General features: G+C 38.4%; 1 protein-coding gene across 2 annotated transcripts in view; it reads right to left on the bottom strand.

Moving 5' to 3' along the window:
* Positions 1-802: 802 nt before the first annotated feature.
* The window catches only part of ZNRF2 (zinc and ring finger 2), a 98,534-nt gene continuing 76,876 nt past the window's right edge, over positions 803-22,460 (bottom strand). The window contains exons 3-5 of one of the 2 annotated variants that reach the window (XM_038392535.2): positions 9,166-9,271; positions 8,299-8,376; positions 803-6,745 (exon numbers count right to left, since the gene is read on the bottom strand). In XM_038392535.2, coding sequence (XP_038248463.1) covers positions 8,319-8,376; positions 9,166-9,271 — 164 coding nt within the window. In that variant the 3' untranslated portion in view covers positions 803-6,745; positions 8,299-8,318. Of the gene's footprint in view, positions 6,746-8,294; positions 8,377-9,165; positions 9,272-22,460 lie in introns of both variants that reach the window. The other variant, XM_038392534.2, reaches the window with a different exon arrangement.

Below are 22,460 nucleotides of genomic sequence, written 5' to 3'. Positions count from 1 at the left end.
GAGAACTCATTTGTACGCTGTTTTACCAGCATCTGCTTCTTCTGCAGCACTGTCTGGCGATTAGCTTCTTTAGCAGCAACATGTCTCCAGGGAAGCTTTCCCATTAGCATTCTGCCTGCTGGTCAGAGGTAGATGTAGAGCACTGACGATCATCTGGGGCAATAAGGAAATCACACACAACTGAACTGTGGATATATCAATGAAGCATTAAATGTTGAGAAACAGATGAGTTGTAGCACAAGAGTTTGGATTAAATGACCAATGTACTAACACATCATGCTTCAACCTCTGGTCTAGCTGAGACAAGAGATACATAAAGGAGGCTTTCGCCACTTTTACCACCCCCATCCTCCTCTCACCTCCATTATTCTGAGGCTGGACAGTGGGTTTTAGGGCTGCTCCAATTTGTACTAATCCCAAAGGGCAGTCATGCCATCCAGGGATTACCAGAGAATACAACACTCCAGTCATGTCCTTCCTCCAGCCCCACACACGACACTGGAAGCGGCATAGTGTCAGCTACCTCAGCTCTATGCTGCCAAGGGAACCTTCAGCTGGCAAGTTATGCCGGCTTTACATCCTCTTTGTAGTGCAGGATCCAAAGGGGCCATATTGGGAGCCAGAAGCTTGCACAATATGTCTGAATTCCTACCTGTAGGGCTATAGCCGCCTTGACTATGACTGCTTCTCCTGTATTTATGGGGGTTCCACAGTATTTAATATAACATGGAGACAACAACTCTGCCCAATCTACAGCATTATTCTATCAATACTAAAGTCACCTGGGATCATGACAGAAACCGTGGCTTCAAAAAATTTATTACATATATTTGTACATATTTTACATAAATGGAATGTTAAACATTTAACCTAAATCAATACAAAAATATTTAATTCGTGATTACATATTGACAGATCAAAAAATGAACCTCAACACAAGTCATCTTCCAATCATACTGCTCAATTACAAAATTTACAAACATGTTTTACATTGCAAATTACATTTTTATTTATGCTCAGGGTAATGAAGGAAGACTTCTTGTCCATTACCATTACAAATAATTGTAGCATTCATAAACTATTACAGAGTTCCATCTAGCACTTTGTGGACACTTAATTTTTGTGAAAACAGGTATGTGAACAGGTAGCTACACTTCATCTTCTACCATGAGATTGCTGCTTAATGGTAAGAAGAGAGTATGAAAGTTTCTCAGGCAAGTGGAAAGGTTCCAGGCTGAATCACCACTTGTTAAAGGTTGACGTTTTTAAATTAATACATTCATTAAAACATCCCATCAATAACTGAGCTGCCCCCAGCTCCTCAAGTGCAACAGTTTGGCAAAGTTAGCGAGAAGAGTGTTATCTGCTATACAATGATCAATACTTCAGCTTTATTTTGACATACATTTTAACAGAACCCCTTATATACACGGCCATACACCTGGATGTTCCCATTAATCATCATAACCCTTGGGAGCTTGTGACCACCTATATTTACCATTCAAATACTTTGCAATATAACAAAGTAAGGGTTTAAAAACAAAAAGGAGAGCTTCTGAGGAAACAAGAACTATTTACTGGCGGGCGGGCAGATTTACTTATATTTGAAACTCTGCCAAAGTCAAGTCAATCTTATTTAAAACCTTTGTCAAAGCAGACCCTAGAGCAAAAGTCTCATACAAACGTATTAATTAGAAGCGGACACAAGGAGATGAGCAAGTAACAAACAGGTAGGCAGCAGGCATGCTAGCTACTGTACATTGGCAACTCGTTAAGGAAAGGATCATCGATGCCAGAGCCAGCAAAGGCATACTAGCCAATCAAGTCCAACCTCCTGAAAATGCAAATATGCTACAGTTAATTATCGGAGCAAATCTTCCATTAACTAGCAATGCCTCTCATTAAGTCATTATGCTCTAATAAATTTGTTAGTCTCATTAAGTCAGTTTACAATTTATCCAATCGGTGACTCCGGCATACCCATTAGGAAAGTAAGTTAGCCTGTAGTCTTTAGAACACTGTTCAGTGGCCTGAGAAATTTCTGGAACAAGCATTTTAAAACCTCAGTTTCAATTTCGGAAGCACAACCAAAAACCAGACAAATGCACACCTAAAGCACAGTCAGGGTTCTCCATTCCAACAGGGAAAACATCTTGAATGTCTGTCATGACAAAGCTTATTTTAGAAGTGAGCATTGCACTTCTCTATTCAACATGTGCAATACAGCACAGTGCAAGTTCTATATTTCATAAAGAAAGCGTGTCCACTGTTTTGTTCAGAATCTCCTGCCTCAGGCCATTTCAGATGGCAAAAACTTAACTGATGCAAGGTGCACCCACTGACAAAAGCACCTTAGAAGTGGTTGAAACGAGTTCTGACAAACGTTCCTCTTCCAATGAGATGATGTAATACATTTCTAACTGATATCTATTGGAGCTTTGTCCAAAGAAGAGGGGTAGAATAAATTCCTAAAAATCATATAGCATGTTGGGATAGGAGGAGGAAGAAAAGAAGCAAGAGTTTTGAAGCTTATGCATAAGGTTTGATGGACCAAAGCATGAACAGCAAAATTTTGCACTGGTCAAATCAGAGCTGAGATTACCCATTGGCATGGATAAATTGGGAATCTTCATGTTAACATTTCTGTATTCGGTCAGAAAGCTCCCTCTCTACCCCAGAATTAGCAAATACAAACAGCTACACTGAATCTAATTGGAATCATTCTATTCCATGTGATAAAGCAGATCAGATTCACCGAGACTTGGAAAGGAATTAAAAGCAACTGCATTTTAAAAAATATTGTTTGTCCCTGTCTCCTTAGAGATATCAAGGATATTATGTTTCAACTTTTTTCCCTGGAAGACTGAAGGAGGAATGTCTTAAGCCCTCAAATAAAAGAATAGGCGTGCTCAATCTTCCAGCAAGAAAGCTTTTCTCCCAAGTTTTTGTCAGGAGGAGTTAGATATTATAACCAAAACAGTTTCAAACGTTCAGACGCAGAATTCTTTTTCCCGCAATTGCTTAGGTTTTAGTCTTGTGAGGTCGTAATCTTACTAGCTTTCAAGTCCTATAGCAAAAATGGAACTCAAACCAAGATACCTGTAATCTTTCAGGGGAGTTTGTTTTTTTAAATCATAAAGCCCCCTTTTACATCATAAAGAAGCAAAAAAGATCACAAAGAATTCACTCCCACCATTGTGGGTTACCTTCAAATGCCCCATTTAGAAATACTGCAGTACACTTCCCCTTGCACACTAGAACTGGGAGACATTCTAGTTTATAATCTATTTAAACTCATTTTTCCCCAAAATAAAATACTGCAAATTTGAAGTAGGCTTCACCATCTTTCATTTTACGTTCCACTCAAATCAATGTCTAGAGTACATGCACAGGGAAAACTAGCTCACTTTTTAAAACATAAGTGATAACAAGATGCATTAAAGATACAAAAGACAGGATAATCACAGTCCTGTAACTGTTAGCAGCATGGCTCTCCGATACCATATGGGATGATCATATAAAACCCAAATCATAACCACTCCCTAATCATGTTTAAACAAAGCTTTTACTTGAGACATTTGTTATATAATGAGGTTTTGAAAAACTTCACATTTCATGTCTTCTCTTCTCTTTCCGGTAAGCAGCATGTATATGGCAAACCTGAGTATGGGAATTAGTTCACTCTTACATACTTGGGCAAGATATAGGTCAGATGAAAGAAAAACTGAAGCAATATAAATTGGTAATCTATATATTTACAGGCAGAAAATGTGGCACATCTAAATTTTATCATAACCTATTGGCTTCTATTGGAAGTGTGGTCTTCCTCTACTCAAAGAGTGAACACTTTTTCCCCTATTGAAGCACAGTGGTTCAAGACCTTGGTGAGGGGATATTTTTAAAATGAGGGTAGGCTTAATTATGTAGTTATGTGTACACACATTTTTTTCATAATATTGACAAAATAGTTTGAGATGAAATCTTACATACATGAACTTCCACAAGGAGTTCTGAATACAAGCTTTTGTTTAATCTTTCCATATTGTTCCAAGCTTTGTCCACATTAAAGGACCTAACCCTTCTTTCCTTGGCTCAGACAAAACTTCCATTGACTTCAGAAGGAGTTTTGGATAAACCAGGAATCTAGGATTAAGCCCCAGGACTGAAGCCATCCTAACAACCCCAAACAGTCCAAAAAAAAAAAAAAATCCACTCTCTCCAATGGCCAGGGGGGCAAACCTGCAGCAACCACCATATATAAAAGTGATAGCTGCTGGCATGTTTCAACTACAGCATGGATGGACACTGGCCTTAAACTTCTGACAGCGATGATAAATGCTGGGGAGTTTGTTCTTTCAAACGTTTACTTATTCATTTAAATCTAAAAGATTCAGGTTTTGAAAAAGCAACAGATGAATTGAAAGAGTGAACTACTGAAATCACGCATAAATGGTAAACAGATTCATGTTTAAAATACTGATCTACTTAATCCCTAAGCCAAAGGCTACCTACAACCTGGAAGCACAGGACACCAAAACACACCAAAAACTTTCATTGTAAATTACAGAGGAATTTCTACTCCAGCAGTTGAGCCCATAGTTCGTTGTGGATAGAGGATGATGAGCACTAAACTGTATTGTGCACGGACACTGTATGGCACGAAGCCAACAACAAATGTGAAGTCAATATAAATGCAAAAAATTTACTTTCAGAAGATGCGATTCAAAATACCAGGAAAGTAAGCCTCTAGATAACAACATCCCTAGTAAAATATTACAGCTGCTGTAACTTTTTCTCCTTAATACAAGGAAGCAAAACAATTCCCTGCAACAACAGAACCTATTCTGGAAACTACTGTCAGACATTTGTCAGGAGAGCTTGTTTGATGCGACTTCACAGTTTAAAAACACGCCAGAATCTGATCCTGCTCCCACTGAAGTCAAAGAGAGTATGATTGGGACCTATAACTATAGATTCAATTGAGAGTGATTATGCAAGGAAAAAAGGCCCATGGAAACTGTACTGTCAGTTGTCAGCATTAACCAGTTTTGAGTGCGTCAGATTTGCAGCATAACAGAAGGCATTTCACAGCATAAAGTTTAAGGAAAAAGGTTTTCTAGACTAAAGACATTTGACAAGCAAAATGGAAAATTCTTCTAGTGTGCCGTGCACTAATTCTTCTGGGTTGCAGCAGTTGCTCCTGTACTTGCCCTTTTTAATATGAAACAGCAACAGAGGAGAAAAATATAGACTTAAGATACAATACAAGCCAAGCACACCAGACAATACTTAGACACTTAAGAAAAAGGTGTTGTGTAATTTATTTTTGATATTGAAACTTAACTAAAAATTGCAGTCACGAATAACTATTCATAATCTGTCCCTATAATGTGATAATTCAGAAGCTGCTACATATCTGTCCTTGAAATAAAATAAAGTTTTCCTTCTCAGCCCTGATATCTGTTCCATTTTGTTTTGGTTTTTAATTTTGATGTTTTATGGGAACTAATATTTATCCACGTTTTGTTTGCTGTTTCCCCCCATGGATATCTCCTGTTTGATAAGCCCTGGTAAGACAAATATAGTAATATAGGAAAATAGTAATAAATTAAACAAATGCAGGTACGTGTTAAAAATACTGCCAAATGCTAATGTCCACATAAACAGATAAGTGATGTTAGGTGCAAATTACTATGGCTCTGCTATCAAGAAAATTTCAATTAAAAAATTTACGTATAAAAGTGTTTCAAAAGTTAATGCAAATCCCACCCCCGTGTAATATCATTACTCTAATGCCCAGGAAACTTCACTGTGCCCATTTTTGCAGTTATTCCCCTAAACCTAAAGAGGCAGCCTGGAGATGAAAGTAGTACAATAAAATAATTACCTGAAACATTTAAAAAAAAATACCCGTTAAACAAATTACCTTAACTGGCAGCACTTAAAATTGGTAAATTCTCCCATTAAAAAAAATTGCATAGCTGCAAGATTATGCTTTGCTGCATTTTTTAACCGGAAGCTGTAAAACAGAGAAATTTTAGTACACTTAAATAGCAATACAGCATACAGATTTCAACAATTCTATAGCTCGATCAATATAAATTAGTCACCTGCCTTGGTTTTACTCTTTGGACAGCATTCTGACAAAGGTTTAGTTAAAAAAAAACCTTGAAATACAGTTTTCCTATGTAGAAGTAGTTTTCATTTCCTGTTCTTGAAGAAGGTGAAGAATGTACTGAGGACAGGGTGTGAATTCAGTGAATAAGGTCACACTGCTAGACTGCTTGCCATTTACTCTTCAGCCTAAGAGAAGATTAAAACAGTTCCACTCAAAAATATGGTGATCCTCACAAAAATGTTTCAGATACTGTTGATTTAGAAGGCATCAGTTTCCATTTGAGTAAGAAGAGAGACAACCATAACCTGCTTCTGCAGAGAACTTAAAAGTTAGACTGAAATTAGTAACTTTGGCCTTTCAAGTACAAATCATCAATAACATCTGTGGCAAAAAGATTGTTACAGGATGTGCAGCATTTTCAAAATCCCTGCGTGTCCTTTATATGCATGTTTGGTATGCTGACTCTACTGGCAAGCAATTGGACTCTGCAGTTTTTGTTCCACACGATTGTCTATGTTTGCCTTTTCCAGATACACAGGAACACAAGTCTGAAGCCAAGTATGTTCTCAAATTTGTGTTCAAAGACAGAATCTCAAATCCTCTACATTTTCTGATCCATGTAAGAATCTGTGAGAAAACCAATAAAAACAACAAATATTACTTTCCCAGCTAGTTCAGTAAATTATGAACAGTAAGGCATTACTTGCTAAAACAAAGAAATCCAAGGAAAAAATCTACTTTTTCCTACTTCATATTTCCTAGTGTATCACTCCTATCTTCTACAATTTAAACACATTTGATTCAGCATCCTGAAACATCCTTAAGTGTTTTCAAAGATGATCATCATTGCAAACAGCATCTTGTGCTTCTCCTGTAGTTCAATACCCCAGGTACAATACGTGATGCTCTATGTACCATACATGTCCATGTAAAAAATTAGTCCTAGTCTTGTGCTATGGGAAAAAAAGAGTTGTCCCTGCAGTAATGTGTTCTTTGGAAAGTGTGACAGTGTATACAATAACCCTTGCTAATATGACTGCAGCATGCAGGGCCGCCCAAAGGATTCAGGGGGCCTGGGGCAAAGCAATTTTGGGGGCCCCTTCCAGTGGCGTAGCCAGGTGGAGCGAACAGGGGGAGCAGAAATAAAAAAAAGGTGCCAGCCATCTGTACTCACCCGGGTCTTCAGCAGCACTGAAGGACCCGCTGCCGAAGACCCGGAGCGCCGCTGTACGAGTAAAAATTAAAAAGGCGCCACTTGTGCTCAGTGGCAGAGCGGCCGCTACACTACTGGCCCCTTCCCTGTCTCAGACCTCAGACATTTTCGTGGGGGGCCCCTGCAGGGCCCAGGGCAAATTGCTCCACTTGCCTCCCCCTTCTGGGCAGCTTAGGCCGTGTGAGCTGCAACACATAGTTGTGAAGTAAAATAGAAAGCAGAACACTGAAACAGTGTTTCAAAAAAAAACACTACATTGTTTGGGGCAAAGAGTTCATATTCCATGATTGCCATAGTGTTTAATATAAATCCTCATGTTTTGTAATGGTTGGAGCTGGTAGTTTAGTGTAAGCAAGATACCTGAAAGAATAAAAATGCCTCTTTTGTCCTTTGACTCTAACTGGTTTCTACTCTAAACCATTAATGCACAATACTAAAGCAGGAAAGCTTTGTATCTGTGTGAATGGGGGTGGGGCAGGCTGGGTTGTAACATTTTACATGCACTGCAGAAAAAACAAACAATGAATGATCAAATGTGTGTTGAAAGTAAAAAGCAGGATCTCACTGAAAACTATGTAACATCCCAAATGAAAAAGCAGATTTCAGTCCAGAAAGGATGGTCATTCACTAAACTATCAAAAATTCTGGGGATTCGGTATTTTAAAGTAAGTTTAGGTTACACAACAAAATAATCTTAAAAAAAGATAATTAAAATTTAAATGGCACTGCTGCTCGTCACTTTGCAGTAGTTAAACTGCAATATATAATTCCAGACTACTGGATGTGAGGGTGCAGAAACCATTTATGAATTCTAGTAATTTAAATAGATAGTAAATATACTGGAATGACAATGAATTTACCAATTATTTTAGGTCAAACTTAGATCTGAGTGCATATTTAGTGTGCTTATTTATATAGTTCTTATTACTGAAAAGATCAATGAAATATGTAAAAAGAAGTTACCTACAAAAGAAGAATCTTGTCGTCTCAATCTGAAGGGTGTTCAGGACAAGATCTATTTACTTCAAACCACTCATCTATGCAGCTGTTGGAACATAAGAGAATAAGTGGAAGAGAATTACCAGCAATTGTTGTGTACTAAATAATTTTATCATAGTTAAAATAAAGTGACTAGAAACATTTGAGAGCGGGGGAGGGAGAGAGAGAGAGAGAGAGAGAATGTGTTTTAAGACATAAGCTACTTCAACTAGAATGCGTGGCAAAGTACTTGTCAACATTCAGTAATCATTTTTAACATCCCAAAATCCCAATAAAGCATATGGTGCTATGTGTTAAACATTAGAGAAATCAATGTATATGTTGTTGTAACTGTTTATTTCAGAAGTTAACAAATTTACAAATTTCTTTTTGTACTTTTCATTTCTTAAGAGGGACACCATCACCCTAACCACACTGCTGCCTGCAATTTTTGCCCATTGTTACAAACACCATCTAAAATGAATATAACAAAGATCAGAGAAAAAATATACATTTTTCAATTTTAGTCTGTGCAGTCGACAGAATGTGTGTGTGTGCGCAAGTATAGTGATTTTTACTGTTTCCCCTGTATAGAAAATTTCCCCCTTTTGTTTCTGGGAGTTTTTCAAACAGCCACAAGAGAAAAACGTAAAAGAAAAATTTGACTATAAGAGCAAATATATTTGTGTAGGGGAGGATAACTCAAGATGCAGTACCTCAAAGTACTTTTAGCTAAGTTTTGTTTTAAATTGACGAGATGTTAATTGTCTCTTTAAAAATCCTTTATAAAAATTACCCAACTGATGTTTGCATATGGCATTTTATCTGGGAAGAATACAGCATGAAGAATACTTGCCCTTTATGATATATGCATAGACAAGGCAGTCGTGCTATAGTATCCCCTTGCTGCAGCTCTTCCAGGCATATTGCACACTCCCCAGCATCTTTACTCAGCACATCCTCTGTAGGAACAAGGCAGTTTTAAATGGTTAAAAAAAAATCAACTCTTAAGGCAAAACTTTCATTGCATTAACACAATTATACCAAAAAAAAAATTTTAAGGTACCCTTTCAGTACAATGTGTGAAATTAAGAATGTTTATAATGTTTGTTGATGTAAGAGGTATGTTATCAGGAGTCTTAAGAGATCAAATTAAAACTATGCCTGTGATCTAGTCTCTGACTAAACGCAGTTCTACAACAAAGGGAAGAACTGTACGACTCTTCCTCCTCCTGCCCAAGTGCACATATTCTGCGTTAATTACACACGTGAGCTAGAGCAGTGGTTCTCAAACTTTTTTTTTTAAACTGGTGAGCCCTTTCACATAGCAAGCTTCTGAGTGTGACCCCCCCATATAAATTAAAAACACTTTTTAATATATTTACCACCATTATAAATGCTGGAGGCAAAGTGGTGTTTGGGGTGGAGGCTGACAGCTTGTGACCCCCCCCATGTAATAACCTCGTGACCCCCTGAGGGGTCCTACCCCCAGTTTGAGAACCCCTGACCTAGAGGCTAAGGCTAAGCCTGGACAAATGGCTTTTCTGAAAAGAACGCTGCAGACTGACACCTTCTACATCCTCCACCCTCAAAATAATTAACTAGGTAGAGACCCCATTGGCATCCTCCCTCTAAGTATCCAGTCCCTCTCCTGCTTCCTCCCATTCATTCCTCCACTGTATGCCTGGCACCTTCCCCACCAGCTCTCTTGTGAGTACCTGATTCTCCTGTTGCCTGCCACCTACCCCAACTATCAGTCTGTTTCCCCTCCTCACTTGCTTCCCTCCAATTCCTATCATCTGGCCCTTTGAGAGGAACCAGAGTTCTCCAGCACTGCAAACTGGTGTATGGCATGGCTCACAGACTCTAAATTCTGCAAGGTCCCCTGATTTTGTGGAATCAATACTACGTCCCATAGTTAATGGGGAGATTAGGCAGTTGCCAGAAATGCACAGAACAGACTTTTAAAATGGAAGTTTTCATTAAAAAATATTAGAGTGATATAGTAAAAGCTGTATTTTCTGGATACTTATCTTAGCAGCAGTGCATGATGCAGAATTCAGCATCGGTACAACACAAATCAAGAGGCCTGGCTACCTGAATTAAGGCCCATTGTACTGTAGAGTACAAGACATAGCCTAACGTGGACTTACACAGTGCAAGGCCCATTCAGGGTGTCACAACAAAAGAGCTGGCAATCCATGGCAGAGCTGAATGATATGCTCCTAAAAAGGGTAACTGGGTGCTGAATGCTCCTTTTGACTAACTGTTTAGGGTACTGGTTTTCAAAGTGCAGGGCACAAGGTTATCACAGGACCAGGCAACAGCAGGGAAAGGGTACTGGGGGCAAACCTTCCCCAGCAGTAGCCTGCTACTCTACCCACTCCTCCCCAACCTGGGAACTCAAACTCTGCATGCTTGTCCCAGCCCAGCCATTCGTACAGACACAGCCATGTGTATTTTACATACTTCAGAGCCTGCAGAAGCAAGATACTCTGTGCTGGGGAGGGCGGGGGGGTGAGAAGGGGGAAGAGAGAAGAGGGAGTGGGGGTAGAAGGAGGAGAGGAAGAGATGAGAAGCTTCAGCCTGCGCCATGTTGCCATGAGCTCCTCTAGGGATGGAGCCAGCGAAGTTCTGCTGCACCCCTGGCATAAGCCACCCGCTTCCATTAGTAAATCACTTTCTACCCCGGTCCCCGGGTGGGTGGGGAAGGGCCTGTTATGTGACTCCCAAGGAGAAGGAGAGGTTAGCAAAAATGTTTGGGAACCTCTGATTTAGGGCATTCAGCACATCACTAGATTTTTAAAAAATGTAGGATTTCATGATTCTCAAAAGAGAGAACACTCAAATCTTTAAATTGTTCTCATAGGTCCTTCTATAGTGCTCATCATCATACTAGCTACATGCTGCTGAAAATGACAAGCATGTAAGCCTGATCAATGAAGCAAAAGATCAAATACAGAAACCAGGATGTAGGTCTACTGCGTATCTGCACAGAACCACAGAAAGCTCTGACTTCCTGCTTCTTAGGTTTCTTAAGAGCTGAAATGCTTAATTTCAAAGTCTTTTGACTCTGACATAGTAGTTGGTTATTGTGAGAATATTATTTCAGAGTATTACGGTTTCATATGGAGAATAGCCAGCATGAGTAGACAAACTAATTCTTAAGAAACAACATATTCTAATAATGAAGAAAAGGAAAAACGCAGCATATATTTGCACTGTTTGTAGGCAGTCTACCAAAAAAAAGGGGGGGAAGGGGGATTCCAGTTGGTTTCTGTTGCTCTTTAACAGAGAAGTGGAACTTTACATGAACATTAGGGGCATTTACTATTCTCAAGGCGATAAAAAGATGGAAACAGTGCCATATCTTGCAGAATCTCGCATTTACTGCTGAAACTTCCATCAAAGACATTAAGAATTTGCCCAGAAGAGGGTGCTAGGGGTACACATTTTTCACTTGACCTCTTGAATTAACAGATATTTTGATAACTGAAAGAAGAGGCGGGGGGGAGGGGCGGAGAAGACGACAAAGACTATTACATTGGTCTGTTTCACGGGTGGGGGGTTCTAAGCTTTTACTCCTCTCACTGCTTCTCTCCCCCCCTACTCCTCTCTTTACAGGTTACTGCTTCAACATGGTTCTCTTGGTCCTCTGAACAAGTCTATTCTACCTCCTCATTATGGCCATATAAACAAACGCTGTTAAAAATAATTCACATGCATATATACCACACACACTCAACCGGAACATTTTTGTCACAGAACAACTTCACTCTAATCAGAGGTTTCACTATATTCAGAGTTGCAGCTGGCAAACAGAACCACACACTAGGTTCTTCTCCCCCAGTACACTCAAGCACGGTGTCACTTTAGTAAGTCCCAAAAGTGACTGCAGGAGTCTTGCAGGCTTTTGTGTAAAGTACTTTTAAAACAAACCTTTACATAACTGAAGACAGTCTTACAACAGACAAGGCCAAACCCCTACCAATTTAAAAAAAGAAATCACTTAAGATGGTTAAAAGGCTCCTAAGATATAAAAAAGTATATATGAGCTGCTGTACGCTCAATTCTTTACATTGTACCCCTGGGTTATTGTATACTGCACAAACTTGTATTCCATAGTTTTGATACCAGTTTTCTGTATCTTTGCAATACTCTGGGGTAATACAAAGGCAGACACATCTGGTTCTACAAAAAGTGTTCTTTTTCTATCTGGTACCCAAAGATACTATTAGACTTTGTAACAGGTTATGAAGTTTCCAATGTTTGTATGCTCACCCTTCCAAATATATTGTGAGCAAGTCAAATTTGTTGCATTCCCTTACCCACCCTCCCACCCACCCACTCGTGCCCAAGGAGAAAACACTCACCTGTCTAAATCTTTAAGATGCGTAACTGAAAATATTCAACTATTATAAATACGCAACTTGGCACAACATATTAATAGATTCCAAGCCAACATAAATTGCTCTCATGTTTGATAAATTTACAGAATGAAGACAGTGAAACTGACTGTAGTCAGGGGACCGAAGAGACTTTATATTTAACTTATATAAAAGAGATGAAATGTAGTCAAATTAGCAGAACTGGATAAACCATAAAGAATGGAAAAAACCTCATGCCTTGTTCCAGTCAGAATTCCCAACTGTCCCCATTATACACAACCACCCAGGGTACCAGCCATAGATCACACCAAATGGAAGTCAGTTTAAGGTACATTTAACACTGATTTTTAAATGCATTTGTCATGGAAACAAGTTGCTAAAATAATATTTTGCTGATCCACTGCAGTGTGCAGCAGCCAGTTACATTTCTCATGTTTCTCTAGTAGTGAAATGATTAAACGATTCCACACTAACAAAGAAAGGGAAAATAATTGAAAGTCTTTTAAAAGGTTTTAAATCATAACATACGCTGATGTTACTACATTACAAGTATTATAAAAATGGAGGTTAGAGGAAGAGGGAGAAGAGTGGAGACCTATTTTTCACTAACGAGGAAGTGAAGTGGGTGAGGCAAACTCATCCTCCCTTTCAGCTGTTAGGGACGCTACTAGCCAGAGACTGATATAAAAGATGGAGCCACCCAAGCAGGGTTTGGTGTTTCTTACCATGATTTGCCCAAGTCCCCATCCTTATATTTATTTACCTCTGGCTAACAGGATTAGTATTTCAACTAGTAGGTATGTGGTAATTTTTCTAAAATCTTATCTTGGGATTCATGGAGTACAGTTTATACACCATACCCACATTTAGACCAAAATATTTAGTACTGGATGAAAGTACAACCATCACAGCAAGATTTCACACACTGTATCAATTTAAAAAAAACCCACCACCACAGCTTTTTTGACACTCCCCAGATACAATAATTATATATACACAATTATATATACTAAATTAAAATAGTTAGAGTGAAATATTTATACCCCACCACCTACTAGCCCAAGGATTAAAGCTTACTCTCAAGGGTGAAAAAATACCTCATGACAGCCCCTTCAAAGGCCCTGCCTACCCAAATTCAAACAAACAAAACAGCTATGTATTGTGCTTTTAATTAGAACATTGACAGTCAAGTTATTTAATTAAATCAAGTGTAATTTGCTATCAAGGCTGACCAAATAGTACAGAAGAACATTAGAATAATATATTGTCCTAGAAATACAACTGAAATTTGTCAAAATAATCTATTCAGTGAATAGTACTTGACCAACTCTAAAATTGGTTGACCACCACAAATAAGTATTGCCAAATCAACATACTTGTGAAAATTCATTAAATATATTTATTAAATACTAATTTATCAGTCTATTTTATTACATCTTTCTGGCTTATTATTTTCCACCCTTCCCAGCTTCACTCTATTTTCTCCTCTCCCTTTCCTACAGAAGATCATGATATATCTTTACTGAAATCTTGTCCAAGCAGCAACAAAACAAAGATCTGATTTTTTGCTGCTCATAGGGTTTTCCAAGTATCAGTAGCAAAAAATGAGATGACCAGTCAGTTGTCACTCCAAAGCAGAGTGCCTCTGCTGCTGCTCATAGCTTGCCAGCAATGTTGCCTGTCTGCAGTCTTAGGAAGGCAGCGCTAAAACAGTTACATTTGGTTCACATGTGGAAAGTTTTCTTCAAAACTAGGAGGCTGAGAAGCATTTTTTTTTTTAAATGAAAACTTACTTTCTGCAAAAGTTACTGGCTCTTAATCAGGACACTGATTGCTAATCACAGGCAAGTGGAATTTTCAAGCCTGGGTATTATCAATTGCTTCTGCTAAAATTCCCTATAAAATATTGCATTTATTGAAACCACAAGGACTTCTATATTAATGCTACATTTGTAAATCTAGAAATTCAGAGTTAAGGTTGCTTGCAAAACCTTAACTTTACCCCTATCCTGTATCCTTTAATAACCTATCACTAACATCCCAGTGGTACCAAAACATATTCACATTGTGCCTTTTCAGACATTTCCATATTGCAGCACATAACATACATCACCTGTCCTTGCTATTTCAGCCCATACTCTTATGAACAAGCTGCAGTTGGAGCCACCTGCCAAGGTACAAAATTCATCATTCTGTAATGAACCTGCTACAACAGTTTGACATCTACCAGATGCCAAATACCTGGCCCTCCCTCTCCTCTATCTACTCCCGTTTAGTAGAGATATCATTTTTATATCCCACCATCTAAGTATTGTTCCCCAAAACTATCACTAACACATCACAATTTTCTACGTAGAGTACAAACACTATACCTAATTTCCCCCTCAATGTTGTTCCGACACCAGACATCAACATATAAGCAGATATCCATTGTAACTTACATATACTGTACAAACACTGGTTACCTTACTCAGTTCTGCAACCTCATTCTCAAAAATAAACATATAATCTTACCAATACTACATATAGAACAAAGGTAGAAAAATTTGAAAAAGTATTTGAAATAGCATAGAGGCTAATCTACAACACATGTATAATGCATACCGAGAGGGACAGGGAGAGAGAGTTATTTGTGAACACTTAATTCTGCATTTGCTGACCATCAAAATTTTATTTAAAAGTTGTTTTGGAAAATACCCAGAAATCAATTCTGAGAAATAAGTAGATTCCTCTCCTTTGGACACGCACTGAATTTTCAGTAAAAATATCTTCAGTATTATGAATAAAGCAAAAAAAAGCACAAATAAGTTAAATATTTTATAATTAATTATTCAGCGTGGGATCAACTAAAGGCTGATATAGCTCTAGATATCTTGATCTAATTCTAAATTGGATTAGCTCTGTTAAATAATTTGGAACAGCAGAGATTTGGTATACCAATGATACTGTTCTGTGGTAATTACATAAGTCACATTAGAAGAGACCAGGATTCAAAAAATCTATTTATAAATTGTGTCTACTATTTTGAATAAGATTTCAACAAAGTTTAATTCTGCAAAGACCATTAAACAAATCAAATCAAAGTCTTATTCTTAACTTTCATGCAGCCAAAGAGGCAAAATTAAATACGAATTACCATCTCTAAACAAAATACCTCTACTGTAAATATAGGTCAAGGCAATATGATTAAAATAGATAGCAACAAAAAACAAAAACAAAACAAAAATCTATATTTTCAAAAGAAAATATATTAGTTTTATAAGAGGCATCCAAGGAAATTCCATGCTTTACTTCATAATGGGAAACAAACAGTCACCTTTCAGACCAAGCATCCAAAACAAACTCTCTTTTTCAGATGTGTAAAAGTCAGGCACTATAACTTGATGGAGAAATATCAAACGTTTTATATGGGGGGGAACAATTTTTTTTTTTTTTGGTTCTTGAACCCTCAATGATAGCAGTAGAAAACAAAAACAGCTCAAATGTGCACTTTCCTAGAAAATCAAGAGTGACCATGTGTTTTCTTCATTAACAATTCAGCAGCAATTATGTACGGAATACAGTTTTAGGCCAACAGTAGTCATCTTTCAATACTTATTTAAAGAGTCTAAAATTTCAATCTTTATCCTCTATCCTAATAGTTGAAATACTGACTTGTTTAAACTAAACTAAACTTCATCTTCTGTGCTCTTAACAGGAGAAGAGTAGGCAAAAACGGTTCATGGCTCTCAATGTGTTAAGAAGTTTACTGTAGTAAAATATAACTAGTTACCTACCTACAAAAGACAATCTAAAAGGCTGAAGACAAAATTTGTGTAGGAGATCCATTGTTCATTAAATGATATAGTTGCCATTTTATAGAAATGATATGATCCAACCGGTAGTCAGCACTGAGAGTTTGTTTACCTACATATATACATAGGGTAAACTACATCAAAACTAGAAATGAAAAATTAAAGAAAACCTGAAAACATTTAAGTTATTGACTTTATTCTATGCAACCATCATGACTAGAAGTCCACACTGGTAGTATGAAGAAGCAGAGAAAATAGCTGCAACCTCTTAATTCACTTTTTACCTTGGGAAGGACCCGAAATTTAAATTTTTAGTTTAGTTAAACTAAAATTTAAGATTGAGGAACAACCAGAAGAACAGAGTATTGGATACAAGGGAATAAAATAGAACTCCCCCACTAAAGAAAAACAGCAACATAGCCCCAAAGAAAATCAGTTTGAGAGAACTTCTCTATAGGGAACACAAATCTCAAATTAAGCCAGGCTTCATCTCTTGTGAGGAAAGATCCAGGTTGTTCGACACAGGTGGGAATTTGTGTACATCTGATCATGCTATTGCCCTGTTTCCAACTTCTTTTGAGCTGATCTGCCTGCAGGTTTAGGTACCCTGGGATGTTAAGTCCTCTCAGGATAGTCAATGGTCATTTTTTAGGTAAGTGGAATGTAGTATCTGGCTGGTGAATCTTGCCCATATGTTCAGGGTTTAGCTGATCGCCATATTTGGGGTCGGGAAGGAATTTTCCTCCAGGGCAGATTGGAAGAGGCCCTGGAGGTTTTTCGCCTTCCTCTGTAGTATGGAGCACGGGTCACTTGAGGGAGGATTCTCTGCTCCTTGAAGTCTTTAAACCACGATTTGAGGACTTCAATAGCTCAGACATAAGTGAGGTTTTTCGTAGAAGTGGATGGGTGAGATTCTGTGGTCTGCGTTGTGCAGGTCAGACTAGATGATCAGAATGGTCCCTTCTGACCTTAGTATCTATGAATCTATAAGTGGTGTGTGTGTGTGTGTCACTCCTATCAGTTCTCATACCACCACCACCACAACGCTGTTGGTCCCAATGAAGACATGGTGACACAAGCCAGACTTCTTCCTGGTAGCACTACCAGTGGATGGACTTGGCCTCCAGCTCATGATGTGGAGGGTTCTGCTCCTTGCCTGCCTATCATCCCTGGTCAAGCTCTTCCATTGAACAGGCCCCATCCTAGCTGAATTGGTTCATATCTATGATTAGGCTGATTCCAAGGGAAGCATAGTTCCTGAAGGGGTATTTTGGGGGATATTGTAATGGTTAATCCATCAGACTGAGTTTTTTACTATTCCTGGGAGTTGGACTCTGAAGTCTTCAATTCTCTCCTACCAATGAGAGAATCTGGATGAGAAACCAGTGCAGAGTCCTTGAGTTGGACTGAGCACATAGTGCTAAGCCCTAGCATGACACTGGTGTACCCGTGATGGACATGCATGTCAGGAATAAAAGTCTGTTGTTATGGGGAAGGAGTCATGAGAGCCTTTATCCTTAGAAGCTTCTCCTGGAAGTGGACTACTTTGACAGTATGTGTGGATGTCTACTCCTAATCAAGTCTGTATTTAGGTCGGAGAGGTGAGCTCTTTTCAAATATTCACCTAGAGCCCTATCCTCCTTAAATAACCTCATGGTCAGAATGAGGACTGTCAACACGAGCAATGGATAGGGTGACCAGATAGCAAGTGTGAAAAATTGAGATTGGGTGGAGGATAATAGGCACCTATATAAGAAAAAGTCCTGAATATATCGGGACTGTCCCTATAGAATTGGGACATCTGGTCACCCTAGCAATGGACTTTGCTCAGATGAAAAAACATCCCCAAATTAAAGTGGATGCTGTTGCCAATATCATTTTGGTAATGATTGTGGGGAACTGAGGCCAGATTGAAGGGAAAGGTCTGGGCTGGAAATGGAGCGATCGTGTTGCAAACCCAAGATACGCTCAATGGGCAATTGCAATAAAGCTTTGCACGTAAGCGAGTTTGAGTTCCATTGGAGGACAGCCATACCCGTCGATGATGGCTGTTACAGCAGAGCGAAGAGATTCCATGAATTTCTGATAAAATGGCTAAACTAGTTAAAAAGTAAGTCCAAGTTCTCCGCCTGGACAAAAATGAAAGGGGGACCATAACGGCACACTTACCGAGGAAGCAGAAAATTAATCCCTGGATAGCACAAAGGACAAAGCAAGTGAGGCTAGGCAATTTAGGAACCTTCTTAGGAGGAGAAAAGCAGGCGCCTTGAAGGGAGAAAAACAGGCAGGCCGCTCAAGCTTAGTTCACGTACCTAATGTCTCTCAGGTCCAAGGGCTCTTTTGGAGGGGAGAGGAGGCAAACTGTAGGGATGAAAAATATCTAATCTGAAAGTGTGCCTTAGTTCCACGTCTTCTTCTCCTTGACTCTCCACCAAGTCCTGTTGCTAATCTCAGAACTGAAGCACAGCAAGCTTGCCTACTACTTTTCCACTTTCATAAATTTACCAGATGACTGAGGCATCTCTGCACAAGCCTGGAATGGGGTTGGACTTCATGTAGTGTCAGTACACTCAGGCTACACTATATACGGTGGGAGTGAAGGTTGCAATCTGGGGATTACTTCAGTTTCCTAGTCTAATTCATAGTTATCAACAGAAAGCTAAAATCAAAAGGCACAAAGTCTCTCCATGAAAAACCTTTTCAGTGATTAGGCAGACAGCATAACTGAGGAAACTAAGGTGGAGATGCTGGTGCCAGAACTCTTTGCATATGGATTCTATGACTTTTGCGTGATTGCCAGGAGACAGAACTAGGCTGAGAGTGCGCACTAGTGGCAGCCAGGGTGCTAGAATTATGTTTTGCAAGTACAGTTTGGATTGAAGCAAGAATCAGAAAAATTAGGGCAGTGAAGCAAAGTCACTGCAAAACATTTCCTCGAGATTATTTCTCCTGCTCAAGGCAAACGACTCTGCAAACTACTCCTATTCCAAACCTAATCACATTGAGTATACAAACGTAATTCAAAGTACACGCTTCAGATGAAGGCCAAAACACCCTCCAACCTCAAATTAAAATGTAAAAAAAATGATGGATTTATACTGGCCTGCTTTATATTAACTCAACCTACTGTAGTCCTCTCTACACTAATGGTGAATAGCTCAGGCAATTCTGGCAGTTACAGTGACCCAGTGGTTTCCCCTACACTATAAAGTCACAGAGACAAAACATTCTAGTTCGATTTAAAAAGTAAATCTTCAAAGTTTCTATCACCAATCTAGGAGAAATAACAGCAATGACCTACATAACCAGTGTCACTATAAACAGATGTGAAGCAAACACTCTGTAAATCAACCTATAGACTTAAAATACGTTTACAAAATATTTGAACAATTTTGAGCAAAATTCATAATTCAAATACTGTTTGCGGACAAACAGCTAAATAAATAATTTGCTATGAATGGTTCACTCAACTATTCAAAACTCAGAAGGTCTTATATGATTAAATGTGAATTTTGAAGAAAACTATCTCCTCTAATCCAAGACTAGGATATGAAATTTCAGGTCAATTTTTGTTAACTTAATAAAGGTGTCAGGGGAACACAGGGTTAAAATGAGTCTTTGAATGGAAACTGTCCTACAGCCTTAACTATGAAGTTTTAATGAGTTTCCATAACGTTAATATCATTCAATTGTAACATTTCCCATTACTCGATGTAGCAGGGCAGTATTTCATATTTCAGTTTTGTACCAGTACTGTAGGTTGAATTCCTTAGCAGAACAAAATATAGCCAAGACAGACTGACAATTATGCAAACTTTAGAAAGAGAAAGAATTCCATTACATACTGGCAATACATTAACCTAATACTGTCACTATATAATCACCAAGTAGACACAGTTTTTAAACTATTGCAGGATCATTGGATCTAATTGCAAATAATACATAAAGCTGGTAAATATCTCCTATGTAAAGACTGAGGATAATCTCAAGATTTATATATGAGAGGACTTTGCTCTCACTACTACATGTAGTCTTAATTTATTTTGGGACAGTGGTTAAAAAAAATTTTTTTTTTTACCACCAAAATCTCCTGCAAAAAAAATAAAAATAATAATGGACTTCTGCATTGAAGACTCAGTAGTAAAAGAACAGCAAGATATTTGCAAATAATTGAAAGTACAACAGATTTTGAAGTGATGCTTTCATCTGAGGAGAAAAATATCTCTAACTCTAGTTTACACAAAGCCATTAAATATTCTATGTGATAAGGAAATTCTTTGACAGCAAAAAGCATTGCTGATTATTTTGTAGGGTTTTAGAAGAAAAAATTCTAAATATGAGCAAAAACTCTTCTAGTGAGGATACTGCAGTGCCAGTATAACTGTTTGTGGTGTTACATGAAAGGAAGATTACTAACCTAGATTTATTCTTCAATCTAAGTAAAAATTAAAAACCTAGAATTTACTTTTTAAATCTAGTTTTAAAATACTTCTACCCCAAAATCCGGACTCATGGACAGTGTTCTTAGCACTAGGAGACTGAGTGAAGGGAAAGATATTTTGATGGATGTAGTCTCCACAGATTGACTCCACAAAGTAAGTCACTTCCCTTCTAACAAAATGCTAAAATATCCAATGTTTTAGGAATATCAAATTTAAACACTGCAGAAATGACCTGAAAGACAAGGAGCAATGAATGTCTGCCCTGTAGCAAAATTCCCAGCAGTCAGAAGACTGCAGCAGTTGCAGACACCAATTTAGGACATCCTCTGAATGACCTCTCAAAGCTAAAGACTGATTAAGTGTAGGACGTGGTGGGTAGTTCCTATCCAGGTGGATCACATGATGCAGAGTGTAATGAGTTTGCATTTGCTATTGGGCATTTATACAGCATTTCAGGTTTCTGCAGCTCACTACCCAGCACTTTCACCATATAAAAGCAGTGCAATGGATGCACACGTAAAAAAAGGAATGTAGCAGAATATAAATATTTTCTCTAACCTGCTTTGAACGACTTTTTTCCGAAAGAGTTAAAAATTTTGGACTACCTCACAGGTATATCCTTAGTTTTGAAGGGCCTTTAGATACTACCATGATGAAAATATTTACCTTTAGCACTTCCTTTTATGGTCAGTATCAAAACAAGATAAAAAGATATTACGTATGACAAGTAGGCTTAGAAACAGTGTATGAAGGGAAGTAAGAGCCACTAGAATTTTAGTTACTTAATATATGGATGACTTTTCCTCTAAGACTTTCAGCAATACATATCAGGTTTTATTGGTTCTACATGCTCTCTCAAAAACCTACATTGATTTGTCCCTTGCTGTGTACAGATCACTACTGTGGGATGGGTTTAAAGGGAATTACAGCTTGTTGAGAAGAAGCCAGGGGTCAACCCTCAGCATACCATGTGAATCACAAAAGACAAAAGGGTCAATGATAAGACATTTCTTGCGCAGAATATTTTTTGGACGAGTTCTTTTGTACCAATATGGAAACTGGAAGACCTTCCTTACCAACAGATGGACACAGTACAAAATTCTAAAGACTTAGAACCTAAGAATGGCCATGCTGGGTCAGTCCAATGATCCATCTAGCCCAATATCCAGTCTTCTGACAGCGGCCAGCACCAGATGCTTAAGAGGGAATGAACAGAACAGAGCAATTTTGAGTGCTCCATCTAGTCATCCAGTCCCAGCTTCTGGCAGTTGGAGATTTAGGGATATCCGGAGCATGGGGTTGCAGCTCTGACCATCTTGGCTGATAGAATAATGCCTCTGTTAACCTAGCTACCATCGCTTGGGAAGGTTGAGTTCGTACCGCAAGAGAAAAAACCCTTCCATCAATGTAGTATGCATCCACATGATGGGCTTCCAGTGGCATAGCTATGCCATGGGTATGCCACTATAGCACCCATAGTGCAGGCATGGTCTTATACCATCTAAGGCAGAGGTTCTCAAACTGTGG

The sequence above is a fragment of the Dermochelys coriacea genome, chromosome 2 (genome assembly GCF_009764565.3).
Source record: "Dermochelys coriacea isolate rDerCor1 chromosome 2, rDerCor1.pri.v4, whole genome shotgun sequence".
Classification (NCBI taxonomy): domain Eukaryota; kingdom Metazoa; phylum Chordata; order Testudines; family Dermochelyidae; genus Dermochelys; species Dermochelys coriacea.
This window is presented reverse-complemented; position numbering and strand designations above follow the sequence as displayed.